General features: G+C 41.7%; 1 protein-coding gene across 1 annotated transcript in view; it reads left to right on the top strand.

Annotated features, from left to right (window-relative positions):
- Positions 1–14,620, top strand: part of CNKSR3 (CNKSR family member 3) — a 105,019-nt gene that overhangs the window by 69,622 nt on the left and 20,777 nt on the right. The window contains exons 3-7 of the mRNA XM_018053391.1: positions 2,114–2,316; positions 2,777–2,864; positions 8,757–8,798; positions 12,214–12,333; positions 14,024–14,083. Coding sequence (XP_017908880.1) covers positions 2,114–2,316; positions 2,777–2,864; positions 8,757–8,798; positions 12,214–12,333; positions 14,024–14,083 — 513 coding nt within the window. The remainder of the gene's footprint in view (positions 1–2,113; positions 2,317–2,776; positions 2,865–8,756; positions 8,799–12,213; positions 12,334–14,023; positions 14,084–14,620) is intronic.

Raw genomic sequence — 14,620 nt, 5'->3', positions numbered from 1 at the left:
AAAGCAGCAATCAGATCCAAAGAAAGTCTGCTGGCCTTCCAGAAGGGTGAGGTTCCAGGTGGCTGAAGCCTGTCAAGGAAGCTTCTAACACATCACAGGGATGGAGCGGGTCAGGATAGAAGTCAGAGGGGTTAAGTTTGGGCTGGATCCAGGGTGACTGGCCACTCTTCTTTTTCCTTGTTCCGTATCCATCCTGTTTTCTGTCTCATCACTTTGCCCTTTCTTGGACAGGGGGTATGGAAGGGGGGTTATATGGCTTTGGGATCCAAAGCTTGTACCCTTGGTGCAGATCGCCTTGGTTAGATCCTACTGCCTCCACGGATTAGCTGTGTAACTTCAGAGAATTTATTTAACGTCCCTGTGCCACAGTCTGCTTACCTGCAGAATATAGATAATACCGCTTCCACCCTGATAAGCTGTTTGCCTGTGATAATGTTTGCCAAGCACTTGGCCCAGTTTCTGGCATAACATGTTCAATAGTGTTGGCCATATATTATGACCAAATTTTACATGGTACCACATTCTTGCTTTGGGATGCTATTGACATAGTTTAATATACCTCAGAGATTATTTATTTATTTATTTTTGTTAAAAAGTGATGAAACACCAATTTAGGACATGTACATGGAATACTGAAATTCATCTCTCCCCTCTAAGGTTGTCTCAAATTTCATGTTGTTTCTTGGGATTTGTTCTTTATCTGGAAGGGAGTTGTTCAGTCACTCAGTCTTATCTGGCTCTTTGTGACTCCATGGACTACAGCATGCCAGGCTTTCCTGTCCATCACTGTCTCCAGGAGTTTGCTCAGATTCATGTCCATTGAGTTGGTGAGGCTAGCCAACCATCTCATCCTCTGCTGTGCCCTTCTCCTTTTGCCTTCAGTCTTTACCAGCATCACATTCCACTGAGTCAGCTCTTTGCATCATGTGGCCAAAGTATTGGAGCTTCAGCTTCAGCGACAGTCCTTCCAATGAATAGTCAGGGTTGATTTCCTTGAGGGTGGACTGGTTTGATCTCCTTGCAGGGAAAGGAGTAGTCTAGGGCAATATTGTCATAGGCAATGAATCTTTTAAAAGCACCCACGTAGGTTGAACATTGCTCAGAGGGAGCAGAGATTAGAAGCTCACGGGACAGAAATGACCTTTCAGGTGAACTGCTCTTTAGACAGTGCTGCTATGTTTCTGCGTGAGTTCCATTTGATGGAAATTTATCTACTCAATGACTGCTTTACGTCTGCTGTCCTGGAAGTGCAATGCCGAGGAATGTATGCAGAGCTGAGCTCTGGTGGACCATGCATCCGAGTGAGGAAGACAGTGAGCAAGGTGGTCCAGAGATGACGGAGAGGTGATGGGCTAGAGAGTGACCTCAGGAGAAACTCGGCAATGTCTGCAGACATTTTTGTTTGTCACAGCTGGGGAAGGGATACTACTGATTTTAACAGGTGGAGGCCAGCTAAACATTCTACGGCTATAGGAATCCCACCTTAGTCCACCAAATAGAGAATTATCAGATTTTAAACGTCAGTAGGGTCCAGGTTGAGAACCTGCTCTAGATGGTCCTGGAAGCTTTGAAGAGGAGGGCATATTTGGGCTAATTAGGATGTAAATGGCTTTCCCTGGTGGCTCAGTGGTTAAGAATCTGCCAGCAGTACAGGAGATGCTTGGGAGATGTAGGTTTGATCCCTGGGTCTGGAAGATTCCCTGGAGAAGGAAATGACAATTCACTCCGGTATTCTTGCCTGGGAATCCCATGGATAGAGGAGCCTGGTGGGCTACAGTCAGTCCATGGGGTTACAAACAGTCGGATATGACTAAGCAACTGAACACACAAGATGAAAGTGATAAGAAAGCTGTCTATGCCAAAATTTGTGGGAGAAGCATTTTGGGAAGCAAAACTATCAAGAATAAAGTTCCTGAGGCAAGAGTAGGCTATGGAAGGAATGGAGGGAAGGCTGGTGTGGCTCATGTGGGTGAGATCAACACTGTGGGTAAATCACGCAGGGTTTTGTGGCTGAGATAGGAGTTGTTCAAGTGACTCAGTGGGTTTTGAGTTGTTATGAGAGTTTGGACATTGTTGATGGTTTTGAATTTTTCCGTTTGATTTTGTTTTCCAGAATTATGGCCTTGAAACTGACAATATGAAGAACTTGGTTTTGAAACTGCGAGCGTCTTCCCATAATTTACAGAATTACATAAGCAGCAGGAGGAAAAGTCCAGCTTATGATGGGAACACCTCCCACAAGCCCCCCAATGAGTTCCTGACTTCTGTAGTGGAGCTCATAGGTGCTGCCAAGGCCTTGTTAGCTTGGCTAGACAGGTAAGTGATAGGTGTGCTTTACTGTCCTATGAAAGGAGGTCTGAGACACATAGAAGTCTGTACTTTGCCTCAGGAGTTTGGAGTCAGTGGTCCATTTTAGGGTCCCTTTGGAAGTTCTAGAGAAGGTTCTAGAGAATAGCAGGAACAGATTAACCTCAGCTTAGAGAAGACTTGAGCTTTACTGAGGTTAAACATTACTGATTATCTGGTTACATGAAGGCTATTAGTTGACTTTTGAAGGGATGTTCATTCCCTTGGCTCATTTTTGGTTGTGTTTTAATCTAGAACTTCTCTGTCTCTTTGCTATTCAGATTCCTATTTTGTGTGTTACTTAGGAAGAAACTTACATAACAATTTAAACTGGCTTGTTGCATATTGTGCTTGTTAATACACAATGTGGGATCCTGGTGGCTTCAGCGTCTTCACAATTTTTTTAAAGAGAATTTTTATTGCTTTCTAGGGCTCCATTTACAGGGATCACTGACTTCTCAGTGACGAAGAATAAAATTATTCAGCTTTGCTTGGACCTGACCACTACAGTCCAGAAGGTCAGTGCATCACTGTTGTTTTCTAAAAGTTTTTTCCTTTTCCCTTTTCTTCAAAGGATTTACATTCAGGTATGAAGTACCAGTCTGTCTTTCTCTTCTTCTTCTCCCCCACCCCCCCATCAGAGCTAGGGAGAGATGAAAGACTTTAAATTAGATGTGTTATACAGATAGTTTCTGTGAAGAATGACTAGTGGCCTTTACATCAAAGATTGCCTTCTTCTGTTTCAAAATAGTTGACCTAATAATCCTGTGCTTTCTCTAAAATGTTAGAACACTACATTTTTTTAAAATAGAAATTTTGGAGTAACAACATTTCACCATAATCTTTGTTCTGAGTGTGTTATTGTATCTGCTTCTTAATTTTCTTTTCGTTTTGACCTGTGGAAGTTGGATTTACCAGTCAGGATGAGCTCAGTGATGATGCAGTAACAAACATCCCTCAAACCTCAGCAACTTATTCCTGGATTATCTACGTGTAGATGGATCAGCTGGGAGATCTGCTTCAGCTCTCCTCACTTCAGGATGTAGGCTGACAGAATCTCATGTTGTTTTTCCCCAAGGCAGAGGGACAGAGAACCTGGATGATTTTCACACTGACAGATGTTCTGGTTTGGAAGTGACATGCCAGTTTCATGCACCACTCATTGGCCAGACTTTCAAATCCTAGTGAAGGCCAGGAAGATATTAACTGGCACGTAGCAGACTCTTGTGAAATTATTCTTAAATTGAGTTGAAGCCATAAAAATGTAAGGAAGAGCTTGTTCTTTTTCCATGTCCCACTTGGTTCAAGTATTCTGAGAGTGCACGTTTGTTCCCACTGCTGATTTGGCAGAGTAAAGAACATCCTTTCTTCAGTTCTAACCATGCCATAAAATAGATGCAGTTCTGAAAAGCCATATGCTTTCTGTCTGTTCCTGGAACATGAAGAGTGAAGTTTGGCTGTTGTTTTAGGTCCAGTTCTGAGCGGCCCTTGAACTTGAGGCATGTGTGACTTCATCATATGCTTTTGAGGCTATGTTTTTAGAAAAGTGCCCAGAGCAATACGGAGATGCTGAGAAACTCAGCATCTTTCTTTATGGTGTATTAAGTAATTTTGACAAAAAGTCTGATACCAGTCATGCTGTATTCATTATGTAGCCATCAAGTTCTGGCATTTCTGGTGGAAGATGCCCAGGGGTACAGATCCTGTTCAGAAAGGTACCCACTCATCGCGTTTGCCCTTGTTTACTGGGGCCATGTGACGCCTGGTCCATGATTATTGGTGCTTTCTAAATGTGTGTTGAAATGAATGAGATAATGCTTTTGACAAATAAGCTGATGAGAATTTACTTCTTATCACGAAAAATTTAACCCAGACTTAAGGGACACAAGAGGTATTGTTTTTGTGTTTATTTTGTTTTCCCATTGGTACTCATTGAGCATATGCTTCAGAGATAGACAGCTGCGGGTTCAAATTCTACTTCTACCATTAATTAGCTCTGGGACTTTGGACAATTCACTCAAAACTTATGAGCCTCAATTTTCCCATCTGTTAATTGGAAATACTAACAATTACCTTACCAGATGATTTGCTTCAATTTCTACAATTTATTGTGGAATAAGAAAAAAGGAGGAAGAAAGTGTAATATGAAGACATGTTTTAAAATGTATTTGTAATACACATATACATCTGAAAACCTATATACAAAGAAATATCTAAATACAGTGGGAAATTTGGAAGAAAAGTTGAGATTACTTTGGCAAGGAGAAAAGTGGGGAGAGAATGTATGAGTCAAGCTAAAGAAAAGAAAACATTTTGTCATTTACAAAAAAGCATGTATGTGATCACGTTTATTTATTCATGTAAGAATGGATCTAGAAGAGAAATATAAAATATTTAAAACATAGTAAACCTATCTCAAAAAGATTATGAAGATTAAAGAAGATATATGAAAAGCACAGTGCCTACTTAAGAAATAATAACCTATAGTAGGAAACGTAAAAGTCTTTTCTGGTACCAGTTTTCTGGAACTAAACTTGTTGGCTTAAGAAGGAGACAAAGTTAACACATATGTTAGTATTTCTGGTATTTTCTAGCTTATTGAAATTTGAACAATTGCTACAGATGAAGACTGGAAATGTATAAAATATATATGGGAATGCCATTTTATGAACTTGGGTTGAAAAGGCATGTTTAGCTCATGAGGAACATGTGTTTTCTGTAGAGATTAGAGCACATAGGTGCTTTGGCAAGCGGTAAAATTTGCGTGCACAGTTAAAGGATGTGTGGACTGTCTTTTTCCATGGGAGGTGTCATGGCAGCTGCAAGGCTCACCTTGCCAGGGATTTCACACCCTCTCACAACTGGGGGACGTGCAGTTTTACTCAGAACTTCTTGGCAGAGAATCTTTTGACTTTTTAGGAAGAAGCCTGCCTTTTCCATTTATTGCCTTTTTTTTTTTTTTTTCCTGGGGAATTGAAGGAGTAAAAGCTGGGTCTCTATTATTTCTAGTGACAAGGAACACGTTCTCCTGCAGTCTTTATTTCGGTGTTCCTGTCTGTGAAGAGAGCCATTTGTTTGTCCCTTTTCTTGTTTCTCTGTTCCGCTTGCTGCCCCTTTCCTGTCCTCATTCGTGTAACTTTCTCTGCATCCTTCCCTCTGATGACAGTGTGTGTCTTTCCTGATTGGAAGGCTAGAGAGTTGTTGTTTTTTTTCCCCTGCAAGGAAACGGCACACTTCTTTTGTGTGTGTGTATTCATTAATTTTTTTCTTTTCTTTTTTTAATTGAAGTGCAGTTGATTTATGCATGTTAGTTTTACGTGTGTAGCAAAGTGATTCAGTTCTATTGCACACTTCTTTTAAGCCTGCTTGGGCTGGAGTCCCCAGCCGCCCCACCTGAGTCCATGGATAGACCTTCCATCCAGTTTCCACGCTGTATTTCAGGGGAAGCCTCCTGTGGTGAGAAGGCCTTCTGACCTCTGTCTTCATTCTCTCCTCTTTGCGAGGACGTGAACACGTGTTGTGCTGGCAAGGGACAAAATGGCAGTGACAGTCGCTGGGTCCCAGTGTAGAATGAAATGGGGGGAATGAGCCCTAGAAAGTGAAGTTGCTCAATCATGTCTGACTCTCTGCTACCCCATGGACTGTAGCCCATCAGGCTCCTCCATCCATGGGATTTTCCAGGCAAGAATACTGGAGTGGGTTGCCATTTCCTTCTCCAGGAGATCTTCCCAACCCAGGGATTGAATCTGGGTCTCCCACATTGTAGGCAGATGCTTTACTGTCTGAGCCACCAGGGAAGTCCTAGAGAGCCCAGGAAACAGAGAAGGAGAGAGGACCATCCCCAGAGAAGAGAGAGCCAGGGGACCATTTATGGGGCCATTTATTGGTTGGGTCTCAGCTGTGGACTACCTGCTTGACGTGTGTTATCACATTTAATCCTCAACAGTTCTCTGAGGTAGCTGTTATCCTCCTGGCTTTGCAGAGGAGGAGGCTCAGGTGTGGAGAGGTTAAACCCATCTTCCAAGGCACCTCAGTCAGTAAGAAGGGAGAATAAGGAGGGAGGGGAGCGGATGCTGTCCTTGACTGGGGCTCGGCTCATCCACATGACCAAGGGATATGACAGACCTCAGCCCTGCTGTCGGAGTCCCGAGGGCCTGACTTGGTTCCAACGCTTCTTTTTTCCATTCCGTTGCCTTCATGCCAAACAGCATGAAGTCAGGCCTGCAGCTGCTTCCTCCCGGTAGGAATGGGTGTGGGAACCCACGTCCACGAGGGCGGAAGGTAAAAAGCGTGCCCTTTCACACGCTGCCTTGGATGGTTCGGGGAGGCAGGAGCACCCCTCACCCAACTTGGCTCCATCACCACAGAAGCCCGTTTTCTTTCTTAGTGGCTCCTTGGATCCATCAAAGAATCAAATGTGAGGAACCACGAGGTCACACATGCACCTTGACATCTGGGCCCCGGTGTATGGAGAGGAGCTCTCTGCCTCACCAGGATGACAGTCCTCCTGTTATTTGGGGATTTGTAATGCTGGGCTACCCAGGTGGTGCTAGTGGTAAAGAACCCACCTGCCAACGCAGGAGATGTAAGACTTGCGGGTTTGATCCCTGGGTCGGGAAGATCCCCTCAAGGTGGGCACGGCAACCCACTCCAGTGTTCTTGCCTGGAGAATCCCAGGGACAGAGGAGCCTGGTGGGCTACAGTCAGCAGAGGCGCAGAGAGTCAAGACACGTCTGTGCACACACATATACAAGATGAAAAATCATAGACACAAACCATTAGTGTTATTTCTGGAACAAGACCTTATAAATATTCTGTTTTGCTCAAGTTGCCATTTACTTAATATTTCTGTCCTTCAGCTGGTTTGAATTAGGGGAGGGGTCGTCATGGTATTTAATGGTTCAGTTTCATGTACAAGATGGAGGATGAAAAGCACATTTTTGGGCTGTCATCACTCATATTTTACAGAAGTTGCTCCTGGAGTTTGAATTTACATTAGACTCACATGTGCAAAAATATACTCCTAAATTTCTTTTTTTAAGTATTTTCTCACCAGGCTGCTCTTTGCCTGAGAGTCAGTGTAAATTTTGGGAGCAGTAGAGTGACCATTATTTCCCACATTTTTACCTAGTAGAGAAAATTTAAAAATTTTTTCAGAAAGCACTGAAATCTGATTATAAAATCATAGGGTAGAATGCCATACATTTTAACCCCTATTCCCAGTGGCAGAAAAAAATGACCTAAAATGACATTTTGACTGAAGCAAAAATCTTTGATCATTCCAACAGAGTTGATGATTGTCCTTCCTGTACATGAAATACTTTGAATTTTCCTTAGGGTGCCCCAGTTTGGGATTATACTTAGTGCATGCTGGGTGCTGAACTGCTTCAGTCATGTCTGACTCTTTGCAACGCCATGGACTGTAACGTGCCAGGCTCCTCTGTCCATGGGGCAAGAATACTGGAGTGGCTTGCCATTTCCTTCTCCAGGGGATCGTCCGGGCCTAGGGAGCGAACCGCCATCTCTCACGTCTCGCGCACTGGCAGGCGGTGGTGCCAGGTGGGCTCTCAGGAATCTCGCTGGCCTCCCTCTTCTCCGGCATGCACAGTGCTGTGCAGCGTGAACTCTTCTGCTGTAGATACTGTTCTAGAAGGTTAGCTGAGAGTTTCACATTGTCAGTTTCACTTTGGCTGCTTTCAGTCGGGACAATGGTGATTCCTATAATCAGCTAACTGGGTTCATAGGGTTCTGAGTCTTTTGTTCTTGAGCTGGGTAAACAATGCTTTGCATTCCGGCCCATTATTTAATGTCATCAATAGCATACTTCAAGACCACTTTTTTGGCAGCGTGTTAATGAGCGTTTTGTTGAACCCCTTTCATCCGTTAAGGACTAAAATATCTGATTTAATCTCAGTGGTGCTTAAAATAAACTTTGTGGCTAAGTTTACTCAAACCCTTATTTGAAAGCTATTCTTATGGGCAGGCCCGGAGCTAAAGACTCCCGGCTTGTTGGCCCAGTGCTAACTCAGCCTAGGGTCAGGTTTGAGAACCATTATCAACGTTCCTGGACTCTGATTTCTGGCTTCCTACTCTCTGTACAGTCTGGACAGTGGGTAGAGTTTAGTTCAGGTGATTTCTATAGGCTTTCTGATTAAATAGTTGGTCAGATGGGTTCCTTGGATGATTAGCATCCTGGATCTGGAGATAGTAGAGTCTTAGGAGGAATCTAATGTCTGCCCTCGTTTCGAAGTCTTCTGTTGCCTGAAGTTCAGGACTGCAGGCTGCAGGGTCGGGTGTGTGTGTGTCAGGGACCTCCTTGGGTCCCAGGAAATAGCTAGCCAGCTAAGCCAATTGTATCTGAAAGTTTTTTTTATCTCTTACAGCTTTAATTTTATTCTTTCTTCCTTTAGGATTGCCTTGTAGCAGAAATGGAGGATAAAGTTTTGGCTGTAGTAAGTATACCTTCTAAAAGTTACTGTAAAATTCTTTTTCCCAAAACAGTGGGAATCATGTTAATTAAAGTATATGTGTTGTGGCTAGGTATTTCAGGATATGCTTTGAAATACTGGCTTTTGGGATGTGAATCTCTTAATTTAGGTAGAAAGGCAAGAATACAAGTTATTTAACAACAAGACCAACTATATTGGGTATATTGGGGTCTCTGCTTTGCTCCCCTCAACACTTCTTCAAGGTATAATTATATTTAGATAGCTAACTCTCAGCTCTCAGGGTTAAACTAATGTGCAAATTTCACTTTTTTTTTAATTTAAAAAAATCTTGGCAAAAATCTTATTATGGAAGGGGGATGTACTGTGACTGTTTAAAAAGCATTTTGTAACTATTCATCATCACTTCCTCCTTTTGACATAAGCCAGCCTGTGCTCTTTTGATAAGGCCTTCCTCCTACTGATGTTGAGGAATTTAGCAATGAAACCGCTATAAATATATTTTCCATAAATAGGGAGGTTAAACACACTGGAGGCATGCAAAAAGTGTCACTTCTTGGATTCTTCCCCCTCAGAAGAAAAAAACCACTCTTTAGAAAATCCTGATTTCTTTGGTTGTTTAATTTTGAAAGGTTAGATTAATCTGGGATTGGGAGAAATAACCACATGTAGCCACTATGGTTTCTACACGGAGACCACTTAATAGGGATCCTCATGTCTCTACAGTAATTTTATCTGGTCAGTGTTTGGTGTTCAGAGAATGTGAGTCGTCACGGTAAAGCTCACAGACCTAAAGGTAAAATGCAAAACTATAAAATGCCTAGAAATAACAGGAGAAAATCTTGCTGACCTTGGGTTTGACGATGAGTTTTTAGATATGACGTGAAAAGTGTGATCCATGGGCTTCCCTGGTGGTGCAGTGGATAAGAATCTGCTTGCCAACACAGAGGACTTGGGATCTATCACTTATCCGAGAAGATCCCACATGCCACGGAGCAAGTAAGCCCACATACCACACTACTGAGCCTGTGCTCTAGAGTCCAGACACAAACTACTGAGCCCATGCGCTCTAGATACTGAAGCCTGCATACCCCAGAGCCCGTGCTCTGCAACAGAGAAATCACTACAGTTAGAAGCCTTCGCAATGCAACTGGAGAGCAGCCCCCTCTCACTGCAACTAGAGAAAGGTCCAGCTCATGCAGCAACAAAGACCCGGCACAACCGAAATATAAATGAATGAATAAATAAGTAAAAACAAATAAGAAGATTAGAATAGTCTGCTTGAAAGAAGGAAAAAAAGGATGCCTTGGATTGTGGATTGATCAACTTGTTGACTCTTTTTAATAATGAAGGATGGAGCCAATCCCAGCTAGAGAGCACATCTGGATGTTTGAGTCCACTGAGAAACTCAGGAGTGAAAAAATAAAAAAGTGTGATCTGGGAGAGAAAAATGGGTAAGGTAGACTGCATTAAAATTAATATCTTTGCTCCATCAATGAAAAGACAAGGCACAGACTGGGAGAAGTTGTTCTCAGAACGCACATCAGATAAAGAACTTATATTCAAAATGCACAAAGAACTCTTCAAAACTCAATAATAAGAAAGCAAACAACCTAATTAAAAAGCAGGTGAAAGATCTGAACAAACACCTCATGATAAAAGATATACAGTTGGCAGGTAAGTATATGAAAAGATATTCAGCATCACATTCCATTAAGGAATTTCAAATTAAAATAACAATGAGGTACCACTACACATTTAATAGGATAACTAAACTCTACCACGTGATGAAACCAAATGTAGAGCAGGAGGAACTCTTGTTCATTGCTGGTGGGAATGCAAAGTGGTGCAGCCACACTGGAAGACATTGTAGCAGTTTTTTTTTTTTCCTTACAAAACTAAACATACTGTTACCCTACAAACCAGCAGTTATCAGCCTAGGTGTTTACCCAAATGAAAGAAACTTATATTCACCAAAAGCTGCATGGGATATTCTAGCCACTTTAATCATAACTGCCCAAACTAGGAAGTAGCCAAGGTGTCCTTCAGTATGTGACTGGATAAACTACGGGGTACATCCAGACAATGGAATATTATTCAGCAATAAAAAGAAATGAGCTCTCAAGCCATGGAAAGATATGGAGGGCCCTTAAATGCATATGACCAAGTGAAAGAAGCCAATCTGAAAATCCAAAATCTATATACTGTCTGATTCTAACCATATGAGACTTTGGAAAAAGCAAAACTATGGAGAAAATAAAAAGATCAGTGATTGCTAGGGGTTCATAGTGGGGGAGGAGGGACGGACAGGTGGGTGGAACTGAGGGAAGTTTTAGGGTAGTGAAGCTATTCTGTATGACACTGTGATGGGGAATACACGAGATTGTGCACTTATCAAAACCTGTAGAACTGTACACCCTAAAGAGTGAATTCTAATGTAAACTATGGAACTTAGTTAACAATAATGTGTCACTATTGGTTGATCAGTTGTAACAAATGTACCATACTAATGCAAGATGTTAGTGAAAGTGAAAGTGAAAGTGAAGTCGTGTCTGACTCTTTGCAACCCCATGGACTGTAGCCTACCATGCTCCTCTGTCCATGGGATTTTCCAGGCAAGAGTACTGGAGTGGGGTGCCATTTCCTTCTCCAGGGGATCTTCCCAACCGAGGGATCGAACCCAGGTCTTCTGCATTGTAAGCAAGACGCTTTACCGTCTGAGCCACCAGGGAAGTCCTCACGTTAATAGTATCTTATTAACCATTATAATAATATAGGTGTATTAGAAACTGTTGAGATGGAAAAGAAAATAGATGGAACTCTGTAATTTCTGTTATTTTTTCTCTAAAATGAAAACAGCTTTAATTTTATTTATTTACTTACTTAATATTTTGGCTGTACCACTCCAGTGACATGTGGGATCTTAGTTCCCGACTAGGGATTGAACCCACATCCCCCGCATTGGAAGCGCAGAGTCTTAACCAGTGATCCACCAGGGAAGTCCCTAAAACTATTTGAAAATATGAAATGCATTTTTCAAAAAAGGTGCAGGACAAAATGATTATTTTTTTATGTTGTCAGTATTTGGTATGCAGAGAATGTGAGCCATTCTTAAAAAACCACAGAGATGGCTGGGAATACATGGTTCTCTTTAGTTGCTGAAAGGGGGTTTCCGCCCAGCCTGTGCATTTCAGTGGCTGTAAATAAGTTAATCTAAAAGCTGCACTTTTAAAGCAAAGCTGGAATAATGGCACTCTTCTACACGTTGCAAATATGGAAGCCACGTGCTATGTGTTCACTGGGTGGTTTTATCACAATGTTTTGACCAGAGCTAAGGATGATCAGTGAAGTGCATTTAAAAAAAAAAAAAATTCAGTCCGAGTTAATGATTGACCTTCTCTATTCGCCTCTCCAACTCTAGGTCAAGGTTTTAAATGGCATCTGCGACAAGACCATCCGATCTACCACGGATCCTGTAATGAGCCAGTGTGCATGTCTGGAAGAAGTTCACCTACCAAACATTAAACCTGGGGAAGGTTTGGTAAGGCTTCTAACAGCATTTGTTTATTTTTGGATAGCATCATCGTTTTATTAAAGTTGCTGTTTTTTTTAAAAACAATAATTCCATATTGCTTTCACTAGAATTCTGAATAGTAGAATTAGACTGATTTCCATTATGTAGTTAAGAATTTGCTGTCTTGAACTGTTGATATGTTTTATATTAAAGCGTCTTCAAAGTATAAAAATAAATACAGTTTTAAAACTGTAAACTCATATCTTGAGGAATTGTCTTAACAGTTTTATTTTTAGGTCTTAGCAATACAAGGAGATAGAGCACATTTCCACAAAGGAAAGATGGTCTCTGGGTAGAAAACCACATCTGCCGTGAAGTCTCTGTTAGCACTTAGGCTTTATGTGAGAAGAGACAGGTTGAGAGAAATGATGCTTTTAAAAAAGTTCAGAAATATTTTAGACGTAATGTATGAGCTCTGTAATAACAGGCCCCGAGAGTACCTATAGGCAGATACCTAGATCAGCACCTAGGTCCGCATTCTTGGTAAGGAGAAATGTGCATAGAGCCTGCTCCAATTCAAAGTAAATGATGGCTTATACTGAAGTAAACATGTAAGACTTGCTGGAGGTGGGCTTATTCACGTATTGAAGTGGAGAAGTGCCCGCTGCTGCTGCTGCTGCTGCTGTTGTCGCTTCAGTCGTGTCCAACTCTGTGCGACCCCATAGACGGCAGCCCACCAGGCTCCCCCGTCCCTGGGATTCTCCAGGCAAAAGTGGGCAGAAATGGAGTTGCTGTTCCAAATGGTGAAGTTATCCAAGCAAAGCCTTCTGAAGAGGAATACCATGTAGAGGGAGAAGCTGATTACTCTGATAGTGAAAGTAGCAGGAACAGAGAGGCTGGGCAGAAACGTGAAGGTGTTAGTGTGGATGAGATACTCATCCCCAGAGGCTTGTAGATCGCTGAGCAGGGCAAGTTCACGGTCAAAATGACTACTGAGGAGGTTCTGTGCTATTACAGCATTGGTACCAGGGTGATCAACTACTCTTTGCTCTCTCTACCTTTTGCTCTTTCCCCATCTTATAAAAGTTTAATAAACATTTTTTTAAAAATAATACATAGTGCCTCAAACTGCAGAGATACTTCTTCCAGGCTATGCATTCACCTCTGAGTTTGCCCATTGGGCATTTGAGGATGGAGTGCATTAATATTTATGCCTCCCTTAAAATGCAGGAATGCCTGTTTCTAATTTATTTCTTATATTGTGTTCCTGAGCAGTCTCTGCTCTTACATCCTGGTTTGGTTGTTCGTGGCTTGAATAAGTCATCAGTGCAGTGACTACTGAGACCAAATTAAGTGAATATATTGTGTCACTACACAGAGAGATGGTCGGGAGAGGACCGGCCTTGTTTGAACTGCCTCATTCATTCAGCAGGTCTGAGAACATTCCTTCTCAGTCCTCAGACATAGAGCAAAATTCTGTGTGCCTGGTACACAAATTATAATATCAAAGAGATCTTGTTTCTGATTTCTTTCACTAGTATTTGGTTAGTTCCCCTTCACCGCTCTTTGGATCTTGTTTTACAGTGTTTCAGAAGGCTGAAGAATGAGGGGTGTTCAGAAATGACTGCCTTTAATCTTTTGTTAAGTCTAAGTCTCACTTGCAGCTCTGTCTCTAAATGTTGGAGTAATGAGTTAATATGTTTGTGACTCACTCTAGGGTATGTACATCAAATCAACCTATGATGGATTGCACGTGATTACGGGAACCACAGAAAATGTAAGTGCATATCCATTTAATGTAAAAGCTATTGTACCTTCAAGCAGATTTGACAGTGTCCCTATTCTTTTCATTTAAATATGTGTATGCTGTTCTATTATCTGTAAGGGAGTGTGGGTGCCTGTTTTGTTTATTTCTGTTGCTAGTGTGCTGCTCATCACCAGCTGTCATCAATGTATTATTTAAATTGTCCTTTATTGCTCTCATTCACACACCTTGCCCAGCTTGCACAGCCATCCTATGTTTTTTTTTTTTTTTTTTTTTTTTGCGCTCTTGGAAGTGTTAACCCATAAACACAAAAGCAGTGATCTCTTTGTTGTTGAGAATCACTCTTATAAGAGCTGGAATTGGTGACCATATGTGTTAAATATAGTGTTTTTTTAAAAAAGTGGAATTTATATGTGTCACCAGAGCGACTATTTTTGGGTTTTTGCATGATAAAGTTTCTTTTTATAGAGCTGTAGTTCATATTTGCATGATACTAAAATTTGTGGTTTTTTCCCCCTTAATCATTTGAATAGAAAAAGCAGGGCCATT

Source organism: Capra hircus, chromosome 9, assembly GCF_001704415.2.
Source record: "Capra hircus breed San Clemente chromosome 9, ASM170441v1, whole genome shotgun sequence".
NCBI lineage: Eukaryota > Metazoa > Chordata > Mammalia > Artiodactyla > Bovidae > Capra > Capra hircus.
Note: the sequence above shows the minus strand (reverse complement) of the source record. Positions and strands in the feature narration are given on the sequence as shown.